General features: G+C 41.9%; 1 protein-coding gene across 4 annotated transcripts in view; it reads left to right on the forward strand.

Moving 5' to 3' along the window:
* PALS2 (protein associated with LIN7 2, MAGUK family member) overlaps positions 1 to 16,023 on the forward strand; it is a 135,802-nt gene that overhangs the window by 83,781 nt on the left and 35,998 nt on the right. For all 4 annotated transcript variants that reach the window (XM_040352879.1, XM_040352882.1, XM_040352878.1 and 1 more), the window contains 2 exons: positions 571 to 798; positions 10,124 to 10,255. In XM_040352879.1, coding sequence (XP_040208813.1) covers positions 571 to 798; positions 10,124 to 10,255 — 360 coding nt within the window. The remainder of the gene's footprint in view (positions 1 to 570; positions 799 to 10,123; positions 10,256 to 16,023) is intronic.

A 16,023-nucleotide genomic window follows, 5' to 3' on the forward strand; every position in this document is an offset into this window, starting at 1 on the left:
TTTTAAGGTTAGGAGATTTTCGATGTGTGACTCTGGGTACCATTGGGAGAATAGTTTTGAGATGGGGGGGGTCTTGTTGCAGAATGTTCCAATGTTTGGTAAGTATTTCTTACATTTTTTTTGTATTGGAAGTGGAAAGTGGTGATGAAGCTGGTGGAGTGGTCTATCAGTTCTCTGACTCTTTTAGCGGGTTTGCCTTTGGAATAAGTCATGTGCCTTGTCTACCAATTCCTCTGGGTACTGCATGTCCATAAATTTCTTTTTTAGGGGGACTCTTTGTAAGATATAGTCAGTATCTAATGTACAATTCTGTCGCAACCGACAAAACTGTCCTATTTGCCTTTTTTGGTAAATCAACCCCTAAACGCCCTGGATGCACCCTTCAATTAATGCTTGTTTAGGAATATTTTATACACGTGTATAAAATTATACATATCAGTTTAATTATATTATCCTCTTGTTATGACTAAGACCTTATTTAGGCATAGTATTTATATTGCCTTTTTAAAGACCATGTGTTGTGTTTTTTCTTTTTAATTCCACTGTTTTATATCTTGCCTGCTTTTACAGGGTGTGACATTTAAAGTGGAAAATAATAATCTAGTAATTGCTCGGATCCTCCATGGCGGAATGATCGATCGACAAGGTCTTCTTCACGTGGGAGACATCATTAAAGAAGTTAATGGCCATGAAGTGGGAAATAATCCAAAGGAATTACAAGAGCTGCTAAAGAGTATCAGCGGTAGTGTTACTCTTAAGATACTTCCAAGCTATAAAGATACCATTACCCCTCAGCAGGTCAGTATCACATAGAACATAATATACCAAGTTTGTACCTTAGTCTTTTTCCTAGGTTTAGGTTACACTCACTATGTAAATCCCCATCTGAGTATTTAATATTAATCTTTGTGATGCAGCAAATGGACTATTCTATTTTGGCCTTAGTAAGAATTTGTGCAGATGAGTTTCTAAAATGGGTATGTATGATTAAAGTAACAATTGCATTGTATGCAAATTGAGATTTATCTGTGACTACAGTTTCATCCCGAAAGCTGGCATACATTATATAATTTATTTTGTTCAATTTCCTTTATATTTACCTTCAACTGTGTAGTGCAAGAGCCTGCCCGATTGCATACAATTTGAAAGTGATTAGGTTTAACCTTATATTATAATATGGTTTTGGTAAATCAAAAGGAAAATTGTACAAGAAAATTGTATAATGTGTAGCCAGCTTTAAGCTTGGCCATAAATAGACCGTAATTTGTGTGGTTTTGGAGCGAGCGGCCAAATTTCGATCCATGTGTGGCCACTGTGGTTGAAACAAAGTCGATCTACCAATTAAAGGGGTGGTTCACCCTAAAAACGACTTTTTTTTTATTACACTGCCCCCCCACATTACAATACGATTAAGGCTATTAATTTTTTTTTTATGCTGTACATACCTTTGTACAGCATATTCACCCGTGGCATCCGGCTTGCGAGTCCCGCGGGAGTGGGCGTTCCTAACATGTCTGTGATTGACGTTTGACCAAAAACGAGCTCCCCCCGTCGCGTAAGCCGCGTCACGACTGGCGAAAGGAGCCGAACGGCGATGCGTATGCGCAGTATAGCGCCGACTCGCCGTTCGGCTCCTTTCGCCAACCTTAAGCTGGCCATACATGCATCAAGTTAGAAAAATCATAACTATTTTCGTTCGAATTTCACACCACTAGTGGGCCGCAGCAACAGATGATTTTCGTGCGGCCATCAAATTTGAGTGATTGGCCATGTTGAACAACTCATTTTCAATCAATGATGAGAGAAATCTAATCGAAGAAGAAATGCGCAATAAAGTATAACATTCCAGCCTCCTGAGATATCCACCAATCACTCTTCATGGTGTATGTGACACAGCCAGTGGGAGCCCTGTATAAAAGATGCTCACAACATGGAGCCTGAGAAGTAGTGTATATAGTGTAGTATTTAATATATAAATGTCTCCACTAAAATACAAGAGTAAAAATTCACGTGGTATGTGCAATGTCTGCCTTACCCTGGAAGCGGCAGCGTGGCATCACGCCCCTTGCGCGTTTCGTGTGCACGCACGTTCTCAGGGGATACACCTGATGTTACACCGCGGCTTCTGGGTCTTGGATCGGTGGCAGCAATTGTTTGTCTGCTATTGTTTTGTAAATACCATGAGGATTTTTACTCTGATGCTGAATTTCAATCCATGTGTGGCCACTGTGGTTGAACAGAAGCCGATCTACCAAGTGGATCTTTCGAGCGAGAAAATATTGATAGGGTGACTGAACCGATGTTCTACCAAGAGATCGGTATTTTCTCCCTCGATCACCCTTGCAGGCTATAGACTTGCAGAGCTGATATGTGTATTCTGACAGCGTGAAGGATTCCTGCATTCATATAGAGTGTGTGTGGATGGGGGAATTGAGTTGCATGACACAGGTTAACCACTGTTCATCCTTTCTCCATTATGAGACAATAAACATCAAATGCATCTGAGAACTTCCGAATGCCTTTGGAAAGTATTCAGTCGACTTACAGGCATCTGGAAGTGTTAACATCCACATTAAAGCACAGATATGCAAGGCATTTCAAATACAGTGGTAGGAAAAAGTATGTGTACCCCTTGCAATACACAGCAATGTGAATGTTCGTTTAAAGTGGTTGTAAACCCAACCAGACAACTTGCACCTACAGGTAAGCCTAGATTAAGGCTTACCTGTAGGTGCAATAAATATCTCCTTAACCGTGTAGGTTAAGGAGATATTTGCAGAAAACACTGCACCAATGTTTATGGCGCATGTGTGCCGTAGACAACGGCGCAGGCGTACTGAGTGTGCCGGTTTTCTGAATGGGATAATGCCGGAAACCGGCGCATGCGCCGGGATCGTGCCGGTCCCACGCGCATGCACGGGAGTGATGTCACAGCCGCCCAGTCACAGCGCCAGAGTGGCGATACAAGGAAGATGCTCCAAAGGGGACTTGGCGGGGTGGAGGGGAACGAGGGGGACTTCGATCTCAGATAAGTGCCACATAATGAGCTAGTATGCTAAGCATACTAGCTCATTATGTCTTTTTCTTGCAGGGTTTTTTTTTTTACAGTAGAATTTTTTGGGGGTTTACTTCCTCTTCAATGGGAATGTTATAAGCTTATTGGGATTGATTTACTAAAGCTGAAGAGTGCAGCTCTGCATAGAAGCGAATTGCTTTCAGTTTTTTTTGTCAAGGCTTAATTGAACAAGCTTAAGTTAGAAGCTGATTGGCTGTCATGCACAGCTTTTGCACTCTCCAGTTTTAGTAAATCTGCCTCATTGTGTTCATCAGTTGTGATCTGGATACATAGCGAACAGCCCTCCATAGACAGTAACCAAAGTACACCTAGCATCCACTGGGATTGTCTCCTTATATTTCGGTGTATTAGCAAATGGAAGCTCCTTACCTCCTGAAATGAGGCAATTATATTCTCTTAAACTGTACTGTACAACCTGGGAATTTTATAAAAAAAAAAAAAAATTGGGCTAAAGTATATCACTGTGGTAATGGGAAAGTCAGGAGTTACAGTCTAAGTTCACCTTTTCAGACCGAATTTCACTTTTCATGATGAATGGATGCATTTTCTATTGTTCTTTCTGGCCCAGCCATCATTAATAGTTTTTAAATTTCATGTTTGAGTGTTTTTTTTTTAAATAATTTTTTGTTTCCATTAGGGTTGTCCCGATACCACTTTTTTAGGACCGAGTACAAGTACCGATACTTTTTTTCAAGTAGTCGCCGATACCGAATACCGATACTTTTTTTTAATGTCATGTGACTGTTTTCAAACCACAATACAGACCAAAGATATTTTCTTTAGAATTATGAAGAACTGGTACATCATGGTGTGGGGCTGTTTTTTAGCATACGGTACTGGAAAACTACATATCATTGAAGGAGTGATCACTGCCAGTGCCACCTATCAGTGCAGCTCATCGGTGCCAGTGCCCAAAAGTGCAGCTAGCCAGTGCCACCTATCAGTGCAGATCAGTGCCCATTAGTGCATCAGTGCAGGGAGGCAGCTTATTAGTGCATCTCATCAGTGCCACCCAATCAATGCCAGTGCCACCTATCAGTTCCATCCATTTATGAGTGCCATGCAATCAATGCCAGTGCCACCTATCAGTGCCATCCAATGGTGCCATCCAATTTGTGCTCGATGTCAAAAAAAAAAAAAAAAAAGTATTCTATTTTGGTATCGGGAGTATTTGCGCGAGTACGAGTACTCGCGCAAATACTCGGTATCGGTCCCGATACCGATACTGGTATCGGTATCGGGACAACCCTAGTTTCCATCACTTCTTGTAGATCATGTGACATCCAGAAAGCTTTAAATCCCAGAATACACTGCCCTTGCTGCATTGCAGAAAAGGGCATTGGCATGTTCACCACTCTGGACCACACCTCCCTCATTACTATACCACCTTCCATCCATTGTCTGTGCAATCTGTTTGTGCAATCTCCTTTAGACCTACATCAGCTATGTAGTACAAGGGCCTGTCTGATTTGATACAAATTGAATTGATTGTTCAGGTGGGTCCTATTCCATAGTTCTAGTAAATCTAAAGGAAATTGTGCAGAGATTGTACAATCAGATTGCATAGTGTATGGTGAGCTTAATACAAGTACATAAAAGGGAGTGGATGGAGACACTGAGCTGTCAGACCGCATTCACATCTCTGTGAAAAGCAGGAACACACATTCCTGCATTTATTTTATTTTTTTGGGTGTTTTTGCTCATCACACATAGGACAGCACATTCACCTGAATAAGCTGCCCTACATGCAACAACCCCCCCCCCCCCCCCAAAAAAAAAAAAAACCTCCAGAGTTTTTTCTTTTCCTTTTTTTAGCAGAATGTAGTGTTTTTACCATACTTTTTGGTGTTCTTGCAGCATGTTTCTGAAATGAAAGGCAATTTGTAAATATGTCATTGTGTCTAGTGTTGAGACGCTGTGTAAAATCAACCTAACCCATATTTTATTCACAATAGAAAATATTAAATGCTTAAACTGAGAAACTACCATTTTAAGAAATGAATGCTCCTGAAATGTACAGCACAGAGCCGCATGTCAAGCACCCCTCTGCATCATAATGGTCTCTGACCAGCAACAGTTCTTGTCCCTTCTCCCCCCTAAATCTTTTGTGCCATTCAAAAAGTACAGCACAGTGGTCCCGAATGGCATAGCAGAGTGTGTGTGTGTGTGTGTGGGGGGGGGGGGGCAGTGGTTAGCTACGTAACAAGATGCTAGCAAGCTTCAGCACTTCTTGATAATAGCCTGCGGAATCTTGTTAGAAGGGTCAGTCAGCAGCCTCATTAAAGGCTAAGTTCACCTTTTGAAAAAAATAAATGCACATATTATTGCAGGTAACATAACATGTTGGTAAAGGTGACCTTAGGCTTTAAGGTCTGTGTTTACTATTACTATACTGGACATTTTATTTTTATTTCTTTAATGCTTCAAAAAGACTTGGCAGAATCTTTACAAGCGCTTTTTAAAAGCTTACTATACACTCTGCTCTTATGAAGCGCATATTGATGCTAAACGTACCTGAGCTCCCAGCTTGGGAGGTGTGTGTGTGTGTGTGTGTGTGTGTGTGTGTGTATGTATATGTATATATGTGTGTGTGTATGTATGTGTGTGTGTGTGTATATATATATATATATATATATATATATATATATATATATATATATATATATATATATACACACACACACGCCTCACATTTTTGTAAATATTTTATTATATCTTTTCATGTGACAACACTGAAGAAATGACACTTTGCTACAATGTAAAGTAGTGAGTGTACAGCTTGTATAACAGTGTACATTTGCTGTCCCCTTAAAATAACTCAACACACAGCTATTAATGTCTAAACCGCTGGCAACAAAAATGAGTACACTCCTAAATGAAAATGTCCAAATTGGACCCAAAGTGTCAATATTTTGTGTGGCCACCATTATTTTCCAGCACTGCCTTAACCCTCTTGTGTATGGAGTTCCCCAGAGCTTCACAAGTTGCCATTGGAGTCCTCTTCCACTCCTCCATGAATGATATCGCAGAGCTGGTGGATGTTGGAGATCTTGCGCTCCTCCACCTTCCGTTTGAGGATGCCCCACAGATGCTCAATAGGGTTTAGGTCTGGAGACCTGCTTGGCCAGTCCATCACCTTTTACCATCGGCTTCTTTAGCAAGGCAGTGGTCCTCTTGGAGGTGTGTTTGGGGTCGTTACCATATTGGAATACTGCCCCACGGCCCAGTCTCCGAAGGGAGGGGATCATGCTCTGCTTCAGTATGTCACAGTACATGTTGGCATTAATGGTTCCCTCAATGAACTGTAGCTCTCCAGTGTCGGCAGCACTCATGCAGCCCATGACACTCCCACCACCATGCTTGACTGTAGGCAAGACACGCTTGTCTTTGTACTCCTCACCTGGTTGCCGTCACACACACTTGACACCATCTGAACCAAATTAATGTATCTTGCTCTCATCAGACCACAGGACATGGTTCCAGTAGTCCATGTCCTTAGTCTGCTGGTATTCAGCAAATTGTTTGCGGGCTTTCTTGTGCATCATCTTTAGAAGAGGTTTCCTTCTGGGATGACCGCCATGCAGACCAATTTGATGCAGTGTGGGGCGTATGGTCTGAGCACTGACAGGCTGACCCCCCACCTCTGCGGCAATGCTAGCAGCACTTGTATATATATTTTCCAAAGACAACCTCTGGATATGATGCTAAGCATGTGCACTCAACTTCTTTTCTGTTCTGAGTGGAACCTGTCCTGTTAAACTGCTGTATGGTCTTGGCCACCATGCTGCAGCTCAGTTTCAGGGTCTTGGCAATCTTCTTATAACCTAGGCCATCTTTATGTAGAGCAACAATTCTTTTTTTCAGCTTTTCAGAGAGTTCTTTGCCATGAGGTGCCATGTATGAGAGAGTGAGAGCAATGGCGCCAAATGTAACACCCCTGCTCCCCATTCACACCGGAGACCTTGTAACAATAGCAAGTCACGTGACACTGGGGAGGGGAGCGAAAATGGCTAGTTGGGCCCAATTTGGAAATTTTCACATTGTACTCGCTTTTGTTGCCAGCGGCTTAGACATTAGTGGCTGTGTTGAGTTATTTTATGGGGACAGTAAATTTACACTGTTATACAAGCTGTACACTCACTACTTTACATTGTAGCAAAGTGTAATTTTCGTGTACTCACTTTTGTGAGATTCTGTGTGTGTATATGTATGTATGTTATATAAACAAATATTACTTTTAGAAAAAAAGGGGGGGAAGGCTCCTTCCCCATTTTTTTCTAACAGTATTGGGCTAGCAGCAACAGTTTGAAGATTAGAAGCCGGGTACCCTATTTTTGTCAAATATTACTTTAACCTTCATTTACACTGGTGGTTGGGGGGAGAATAAAAAACAGGTGGTTGAGCCACATTGTTGGCACACTCTCCTGCCCATTAAGCTGCAAACGCATCCAGATTGGGATGTACATATGAATATACACAGCAAAATGTATCCAGCGACACACAGTGAGGAAATAACCACCTCCAAAAACGACCCATTCAAGTAAATGGGGAGGCATTCGTATTTAGGTTTATCTATATTAAATTGAATCTGTACTTTAAGACACAGTTTTCTGTTTTTCTTTTGCTAGAACATATGTATGTGTGTAATGCATATGTGCTATTTCTATTTGTTATAGGCTTAGTTTTTTTTACTTGCATTGCAAGGACTATGGGCCTACATTCTGCTTAGTTATGGGGATTTACCCGACATAGAAAAGATTTGATAACATCTGTTAATCTAAATTTTCATTCAGCTCTCTTACCACACAGATGCCTTTTGTCAGATGGTACAGTGTAAAATTGCGCTATAACTTGGTCTCCCTTGGCTTATGCATAATGGCGGGTCTTGAAAATCTGATAACCTGCAGAGCCTTCTCTGATATCACAAGTAGTACAGCACTGTTCAGCCGATTGGTTCTAGAGCTTGTCATGCCAGTAATAAAAACAAACAATCGCTGAAGCAGCCAGTGTTTGAGATGGTGTTATAAACCGATCAATGGGCTGCTCAACTATGGAAAGATGAGTACAGTCAATATTTTTTTTATCACCTTTCGCTGCACGTGTTTTTTTTTTTTTTAATTTTAACACTCAGCATTTCAAATCCTTGCAGCAAATGTCTGTGTATTAAAGAATTTGTTGAATTGTAGGCTGCATTTTATGATCAGTTGGATGCTTTTGGTCAAAGGCCACACACTTTGATTGGGAAAGCGTTCTCAAAATCAAATCTTGACTACATATTAGATGCAGTTTAGTATATTGGTTTTCAGCTCACTTATCCAACATTGAAATTATGCAATGAGTTTATTAAAAAGACCCACCTGTATTATGCAACTTGTAACACAGCAGCTCAGTAGTTGGCACTTCTGCCTTGCGGCACTGGTGTCCTCTGTTCGACTCACGGCCAGGGGATCATCTCCATGAAGTTTGCATGATTTTACTGGGGTTTTTTTTGTTTTGTTCCCCATACTCAATTTTCCTCACACACTCCAAAGACCTGTTCTTAGGTTGCTTGGCTCCTGCCTAAATTAGCCATAGCGTGTGTGTGTGTGTGTGTGTGTGTGTGTGTGTGTGTATGTATGTATATATGTATATATTTATGTATGTGTGTATAATTTTATATTGGGGGATGGTCAACTTTCTTGATATGGGGGACCTCAATTCTGGCCCCCAACATCACCAAAGGGTCATAACCCCCCCCCATAAAATTAAGCAAATATTCAGAGTCAGCGACAGCAGGCACACAACAGGATATAGTAAGACTGTGGTCATGATATAAGAGATTTGGAGGAAATTATAAAAGTGATAGAGACTGCGAACATAATACAGAAGATGGTCAGCAACTGTGGGCATGATACAAAAGAATAGTCGGGCTGCAGACATACTACAGGAGGATTGTCAGAGGCTGCAGACATACTACAGGAGGATGGTCAAAGGCTGCAGACATACTACAGGAGAATGGTCAGAGGCTGCAGACATGCTGCAGAGGATGGTCAGACTGCAGACATACTACAGGAGGATTGTCAGAGGCTGCAGACATGCTGCAGGGGATGGTTGGAGGCTGCAGACGTGCTACAGGGGATTGTAGGAGGCTGCAGGGGATGGTCAGAGACTGCATAAATTATACAAGTGAACATTAACATATGCAAGCTGTGTAAATTAATAGCACCATATAAATAAGTAAATAAAGTAATACAAATATTGCATACAGTAGGAAATGGTTAAAGACTTTTTTTTTTTTTTTTTTTTTATGTATGTGTCCTATTGGAGAGCTTTGATTCTATTCTGGAGATGTAACAGGAATGGGAGGAATTTTACACAAAGTAAGGAGAATAGAATTGCCATTTTAGAAAATTGCCCCAAGAACAAGGTTTAGAAGATAACACTCGTTTTCTGGTAACAGCTGCACAATTTTGGATTTTTCATCACTTTCTGACTCTTGAATCTCCTGAGTGGGAACATAAAACATTAAAACAAGAGAGGTTCTAACCCTTCCCTGTTCTATTAAAAACTAAAAAAAATAAAAGGTTTTGGCTATACATAGATTTTAAATTATTGCAGGTTTGCCCAGGAAAGATTTAAATGTGCCTTATTTAGCTTTAATTCCTTTCTTATTCTAGTGCTTCAGCATGACTCATATGAGAGGTCGCTGGAAGTCTGACATTTTGTGCCTGTCAACTGATTTACCTTGCATACTGAGTAATCAGCTTCTTAATGTGCAGCCTGTGAGGCCTAGTCTGAATGTTAAGATATCCCGTTGGTTTTCAGCCCATTGATATCTCTTTAAATGACAGTATTAAGTGAATGTGGCCTTTTAGGCAAGGTTAGAGCAGGAGTCTTGTATCGAAATGGCTGCTCTTGTCACAAAATAATTTCCAAAATCATAAAATATAACTATCCTGCTGCAGTCATTGCAGGTTTGACGGTCTCTTGAAGTACTTTATCAAAAAAATTATTTGACGTATAGTATGCAAAGTTAATGCTAAATATTTTTTATCATTTTTCCATTAGGTGTATGTGAAGTGTCATTTTGATTACAATCCTTTTAACGATAATCTCATTCCCTGCAAAGAGGCTGGTTTAAAGTTTTCTAAAGGAGAAATACTACATATAGTTAACAGGGAAGATCCAAACTGGTGGCAGGTAAGTGCATCTAAACTGTTTAATATGGTTTCTGTGCGGGACAGGTAGGGCCCCTTGCACATCTAGCCCCCCAGTGTGTGAAGCACAAGTGCAGCATCCAGCCACACTGCCTGCAGGCTGAAATACGCTTCAGCTTGGGCAGGCTGAATGCTGCACTCATTGGTACTTCCCCTTAAGCTGGCCATAGACTGTTCGAATCTTAACCGGTTCAGCAGTAACCGTATATTTATGGGCAGCCGGAATGTGGGTAAAACCAGCCTGTTGTATTTTACATATGATTATTGCTAGTAGCTGTATAGCTGCTATCAATAATCACGGTGTTCTCCTGGAAGGGATGGCTAACCCCCCCCCTTGCCAGGTGAACACATGGTTGCAGGAAAGAAATTTGCTCCATCTATAGTCGGCCTAAGGCAGCCCTCAAAATTTCCACTCGCCTACTAGCATTTGGCGAGTGGATTTAAGCTGGGGGCGAGTGATGACAGGGCTGCATGACCAATCTCCCTCCAATCTGTGCCTACACTTAGAGTCCCGATGAGATTGGCGGCCGAAGAGGAAAGGTGCATGCTCGGGAAAAGTAGTTTGTTGAGCCGCGCACAGGCAGAGCAGTTCACAGGTGCTCTCCTTAGAAATTCTCATTAAGCCATGGGACCTAACAGTATGACCTCTCTGAGCCTGCCCCCCTCCCCCGGGCCCCGACCAATGTAGCTGGAGAGCAGAAAGTAATGAGTGAGGTGGAGGATTGCAAAAATTACCACTCCGGTGCAGCGCTCACTGAAAGTTGCCCTGACATGAGAGCGGCAGCCTTCTAGTTTGTGCAGTTTTCTTCTCCTTGTGCTCTATGTAAGTTTAGCCTGAGCACTGTGAACAGACTGGTCTCAATGTGTGCTGTGCGCTGTCAGTGTGCGCTGTGCTATGGTGTCAATGGCTGTGCAGTTGTGTGGATCTCAGCGCTGGATTGTACTCCCTCCCGCTGTGCTGCAGCTCCTCTCCTCTCTGCCAGCCTGAATAAAAGGGGGAAGTAGGGACATGCAAGCATGTAGCCGCACACACAGGCTCCTGATGATGAGATGAATGGGAGAGAGAGAGAGGATGGATGGGAGTTGCAGAGGAGACAGCAAGAGAATGGGCAAGAGACCCAGTTCTAGTGACCTGTCCCTCTGGTCTGCCCCCAGTGACCTGTCCCTCTGGTCTGCCCCCAGTGACCTGTCCCTCTGGTCTGCCCCCAGTGCCCTGTCCCTCTGGTCTGCCCCCAGTGCCCTGTCCCTCTGGTCTGCCCCCAGTTCCCTGTCCCATTTTGTTAAAGTTGTTGTTGGTAATATTTAATTTTGTAACTTGATTCTGCATAAAAAACATTGTCATTCCATGAGATAATCTACGAGGGTGTGTTTACAGGTGCAATTAGGCGCAGGTCAGTGTATGAATTAGGTGGGGCGATTAACTCTTGAGGCCTGGCTAGTAGCTTAGGACTTGAAATTTTGAGCCCTGGCCTAAGGTCTGTATGCCTTCAGAGATGTATGCCAGGATTGCAGGTATTTTGTGTTCCAAGAATTCTGTAAAACCCTGAACACGTAGAGCCCTAAGCCTAGGTTCACATTGTTGCGGGTTAGAAATCGCGTGGGTTCAGCTGAACTCGCATTATTTCAACCCGTCAATGCAGTCTGACTTTGGGGACAATTTGACACACATCTGTGCGGGTTCCTGCACAGATGTCTATACAAATCGCCTCCCGAAATTCGCCAAAAGTGGTACAGGAACTACTTTTGGGAATCTGCGCCGCACCGATTCGGACTGTCATGTCAAATCGCATGCCAAATCGTACCAATGTGAACCTAGGCTAATAGAGAGTAGCACTCAAAGTAATTGGCTCTTTCCAGCCGCAGTGTAATTAAGCCTGCCACAGACTTTGACAGGTTGCATGCAGCAGGGCTGGGTGCTACATCTGTGCCCTCGGGCAAGCGCTAAAACACTGTGGAGACACAGGAGCTAGCGCCTCTGGAGCAGAGTTACTAAAACTCTCAGGAACACTCAGAATCTGGTGCCTATCGGCTTCTAACTTTTAACCACTTCAGCCCCCGAAGGATTTACCCCCTTAATGACAGGCCATTTTTTTGCAATACGGCACTGCGTTATTTTAACTGACAATTGCGCAGGCATGCAACGCTGTACCCAAATAAAATGTATGTCTCTTTTTTTTACCCACAAATAGAGCTTTCTTTTGGTGTTATTTGATGACCTCTGGGGTTTTTATTTTTTGCGCTATAGTAATTGAGAAATTACTATGGAGCAATTGCCTTAACTCTTAATTCTTGGTTGGAGACCCCACACTACTCAAGGCCTGGATGATATTAGAAAAGACATTGGCGGGCAGCTATTTAGCCCAAGCTCCATGGGTACCCATATAGAGGGCTTTTCAAAACTGACTCTCTTTCTCTCTACCCTTACCTTGAAGTGTTGGGATTCAGTCAACAAACAAGAAGCCCTATCCCCAAAAATCCCTCCATTATTACCGTTGGGTGGTTTCTGTTGGTTCCCCCAAGTGAGTCATTGCCTTTCCTTAAATCTTTGGCGACTGATGGAGACACTAGTTGTCTCAAGTATATGAGGGATGGGAGATTGCGCCCGTTGAGGGACCTTGGAGAGAAATATGGCAAGTTTCTAATGGATACCTGAAGGTATCAGAAACTACAGCATTTTTACATTGTTCACCGATGGGTTTAAAAGCGCGGCACCTCTCTCTGATTTTGAATCTCTATGGCATAAACGGACAATGGATAGGGGTTTGCACTCTAGCTCTTATAAATTGCTGAATAGACCGTGTCACCACAGGCCTTACATTTTTTTGAAATAAACAAAAACCAAAAGGTTGACGCTGCGCTAAATTAAATATTGAATTATAAATGTAAATAGCTGCTAGCACTAAATTGTGTACAACAACTTGGTAACATAAAAAAGAAAAAAACAGTGCAGCGCTAGTGAGTGATATTGTGCTCATATAAATTAATAATAAACAAAAAAAGGCATTCTGGAATAAACTGAAAATATAGCCAGAATAGGAAAAAACATAAAAATGCAGATGGATATATGAAGAAAAAGTCTTAAAAAGCCACGAAACAAAGTTCATATGACTCTATCCAGTAATTTTCCTTGTGAAAGAGAAGTGGATTGTGCAGACAATGTGAAAGACTCTTGATTGATGTGAGGTAAGCTGTCACCAATACACCCGTGAGGAAGGATAAGATTGCCTGCTTACCAGATGAAAAGACTGTTTTGCATCAGTCTAATAGGGCCTGTGGGAAGTCTGGTCTCCCAATACCTTAGCCGTCAAGATAACCACGGTATAGCTCAGCATACAATCCAAAGAGTCATAAACCAAAAAAAAGAGAAGAAGGACCTCTCATAGCGTATAACGTTTAAAAATAAAAGAGGGTTTAATAAAAATTGCACTTACAATTAGGCAATATAAATACAGCATGGATAGCAAAACGTCTCCGATCTCTTGTTCCGATGCTTCTCGCTACTCGGTCAGGAAAACACAGCCGGCGTTCAGGACGGAACGCGATGACGTCACGGCACCCTACGATCGTTTCGTCGCTAATGGACTTCAACGGGGGAGTAAGCCGGAGAGAGGGAAACGGAGTTAAACCGTAACTTCACAGACTTACGAAAAACAGAATACATAAAGACTGTTACATACATCTTCTATAAATACTAAAAAACAGGAGAAAAATTATAAACTTCTTAAACAGTGGTTTAAACGGTGGTACAGGGCCCCGAAGATGTTGGCCGTCGCTTACTCCTCAGTTTTGAATAGATGTTGGCGAGGCTGCAGGCAACAAGCCTCTCATATCCACATTTGGTGGGAATGCCCTAAGATTAGGCCATTTTGGGCTAAGCTCAGGAATTTGATCTCTAAAATAACAATGTCCCTGATCAAGGATGACACTGTGCAATGCCTATTTCATGGTACTCAAAGTTCCATCGGGGCATATAAGAAGAATATAGTTCCACATCTGTTGGATGCCGTTAAAGGGCCAATTCCAGTCTATTGGAAAAAGTCACAAGCACCTACTATAGATCATTCGGTGAAACAAGTCAACAAAATCATGGAAGATGAGAAATGGGTCTGTATCAATAGATTGGAAGAGTTTCATGCTAAATGGGAACCATGGATTCATTTTAGTACAGCGAACAGTCTACAGTTCCCTTCTCCATGAAGGGAAGATGACACTTCCCTTTTTTTTCCTTCCCGAATGTGGAATTCTTCCTATTTATTGGGAATTCCGAAATCTTATTACATTGCAGTACTAAAAGACTCGGGCATCCTACAGCCCCCGCCCCCTTTTTCCTTTTTTTAGTTCATATTGTTTTATATAAATGGGTGACACTATTGGGGGATTTGTATGAGGTTGTTTTTTAATGTTTGTTGGTTATATTTATCAGTTGATTGTAAAAAAAAAAAAAAATGTAAGTAAAGATTATCCGGTTTCCGACCGGCTCAAGCAGATATATTGCGGCACAATGGCTCTCCTGGCCAAAATCCTGTATGGGCACATCCTTCCCTTTAGAGCCGCCGTGTAAACACAAAAATCCCTGTTCTGTCAGAGGAGAGGAGGCATATAGTTTGTTCCTACTAAGTAGGAACAACAATGTGTCTCCTCCCCCCAGTCAGTCCTATCCCCATACAGTTAGAACACACTAAGGGAACACGCGTTTAACCCCTTAATTGCCCCTTAGTGTTAACCCCTTCCCTACCAGTGACATTTACACAGTAATTGATGCATATAAATGTCAGTGGTCCCAAAAATTTGTAAAAATCGCAGATCACGGCCATTATAAATTAATATATATATATATATATATATATATATATATACACACATATATACACACTATAAATCTTCCCCATAGTTTGTAGATGCTCTAACTTTTGCGCAAACCAATCAATATACGCTTATTGCAATTTTTTTTTTTTTTTTATCAAAAATGTGTAGAAGAATATATATTGGCCTAAACTGATGAAGAAATGTGTTGTTGTTTTTAATTGGGGGATATTTTTTATAGCAAGAAGTAGAAAAAAAAATTAAACATTTTTGATCTTTTTTTTGCTTATAGTGCAAAAAATCAAAACCGCAGAGGTGATCAAATGCCACCAAAAAAAGCTATATTTGTGGGGGGAAAAAAGGACACAAATTTAGTTTGGGAACAGCATTGCATGAAAGCGCAATTTCCGGTTAAAGCAACACAGTGCCAAATTGTAAATAAGTGCTCTGGTCAGGAAGGAGGTAAAATCTTCCAGGGGTGAAGTAGTTATAGAAAATAAAATACATATCCCCCCCCCAAAAAAAAAAAATCAGATCAGCGATTTTTAGCAGGCTGCAACATGGTGGACAAATCTGACCCGAGGTGACACTATTTGGGGAGTTTTCTAACTGTGGGGGGACGTACTGACAGGAAGAACACACATCACCCTTTCTGATTACCGGTACTAGGAACAGAACATCTCTGTATACTTCCCTGTCAGAACGGGGATCTGCCTTGTTTACATACGCAGATCCCTGTTCTGCTTCTCTGTGGAACGGTCGCGGATGGCCGGTGGATAACGGCTCCACCGGACATGCTGATTGTCTCTGCTGGACCCGCTAATTGGCTTCCCCCTCCTTGCAGTGGGCGCGTGCCCACAATATCTATTGCATGAAACAACGCACAGGTTTGTAGTTTCACGCAATAGAGCCGTCCTGCCACAGTATATATGTGGTGGGCAGTCTTTT

The sequence above is a fragment of the Rana temporaria genome, chromosome 5, assembly GCF_905171775.1.
Source record: "Rana temporaria chromosome 5, aRanTem1.1, whole genome shotgun sequence".
Classification (NCBI taxonomy): Eukaryota; Metazoa; Chordata; class Amphibia; order Anura; family Ranidae; genus Rana; species Rana temporaria.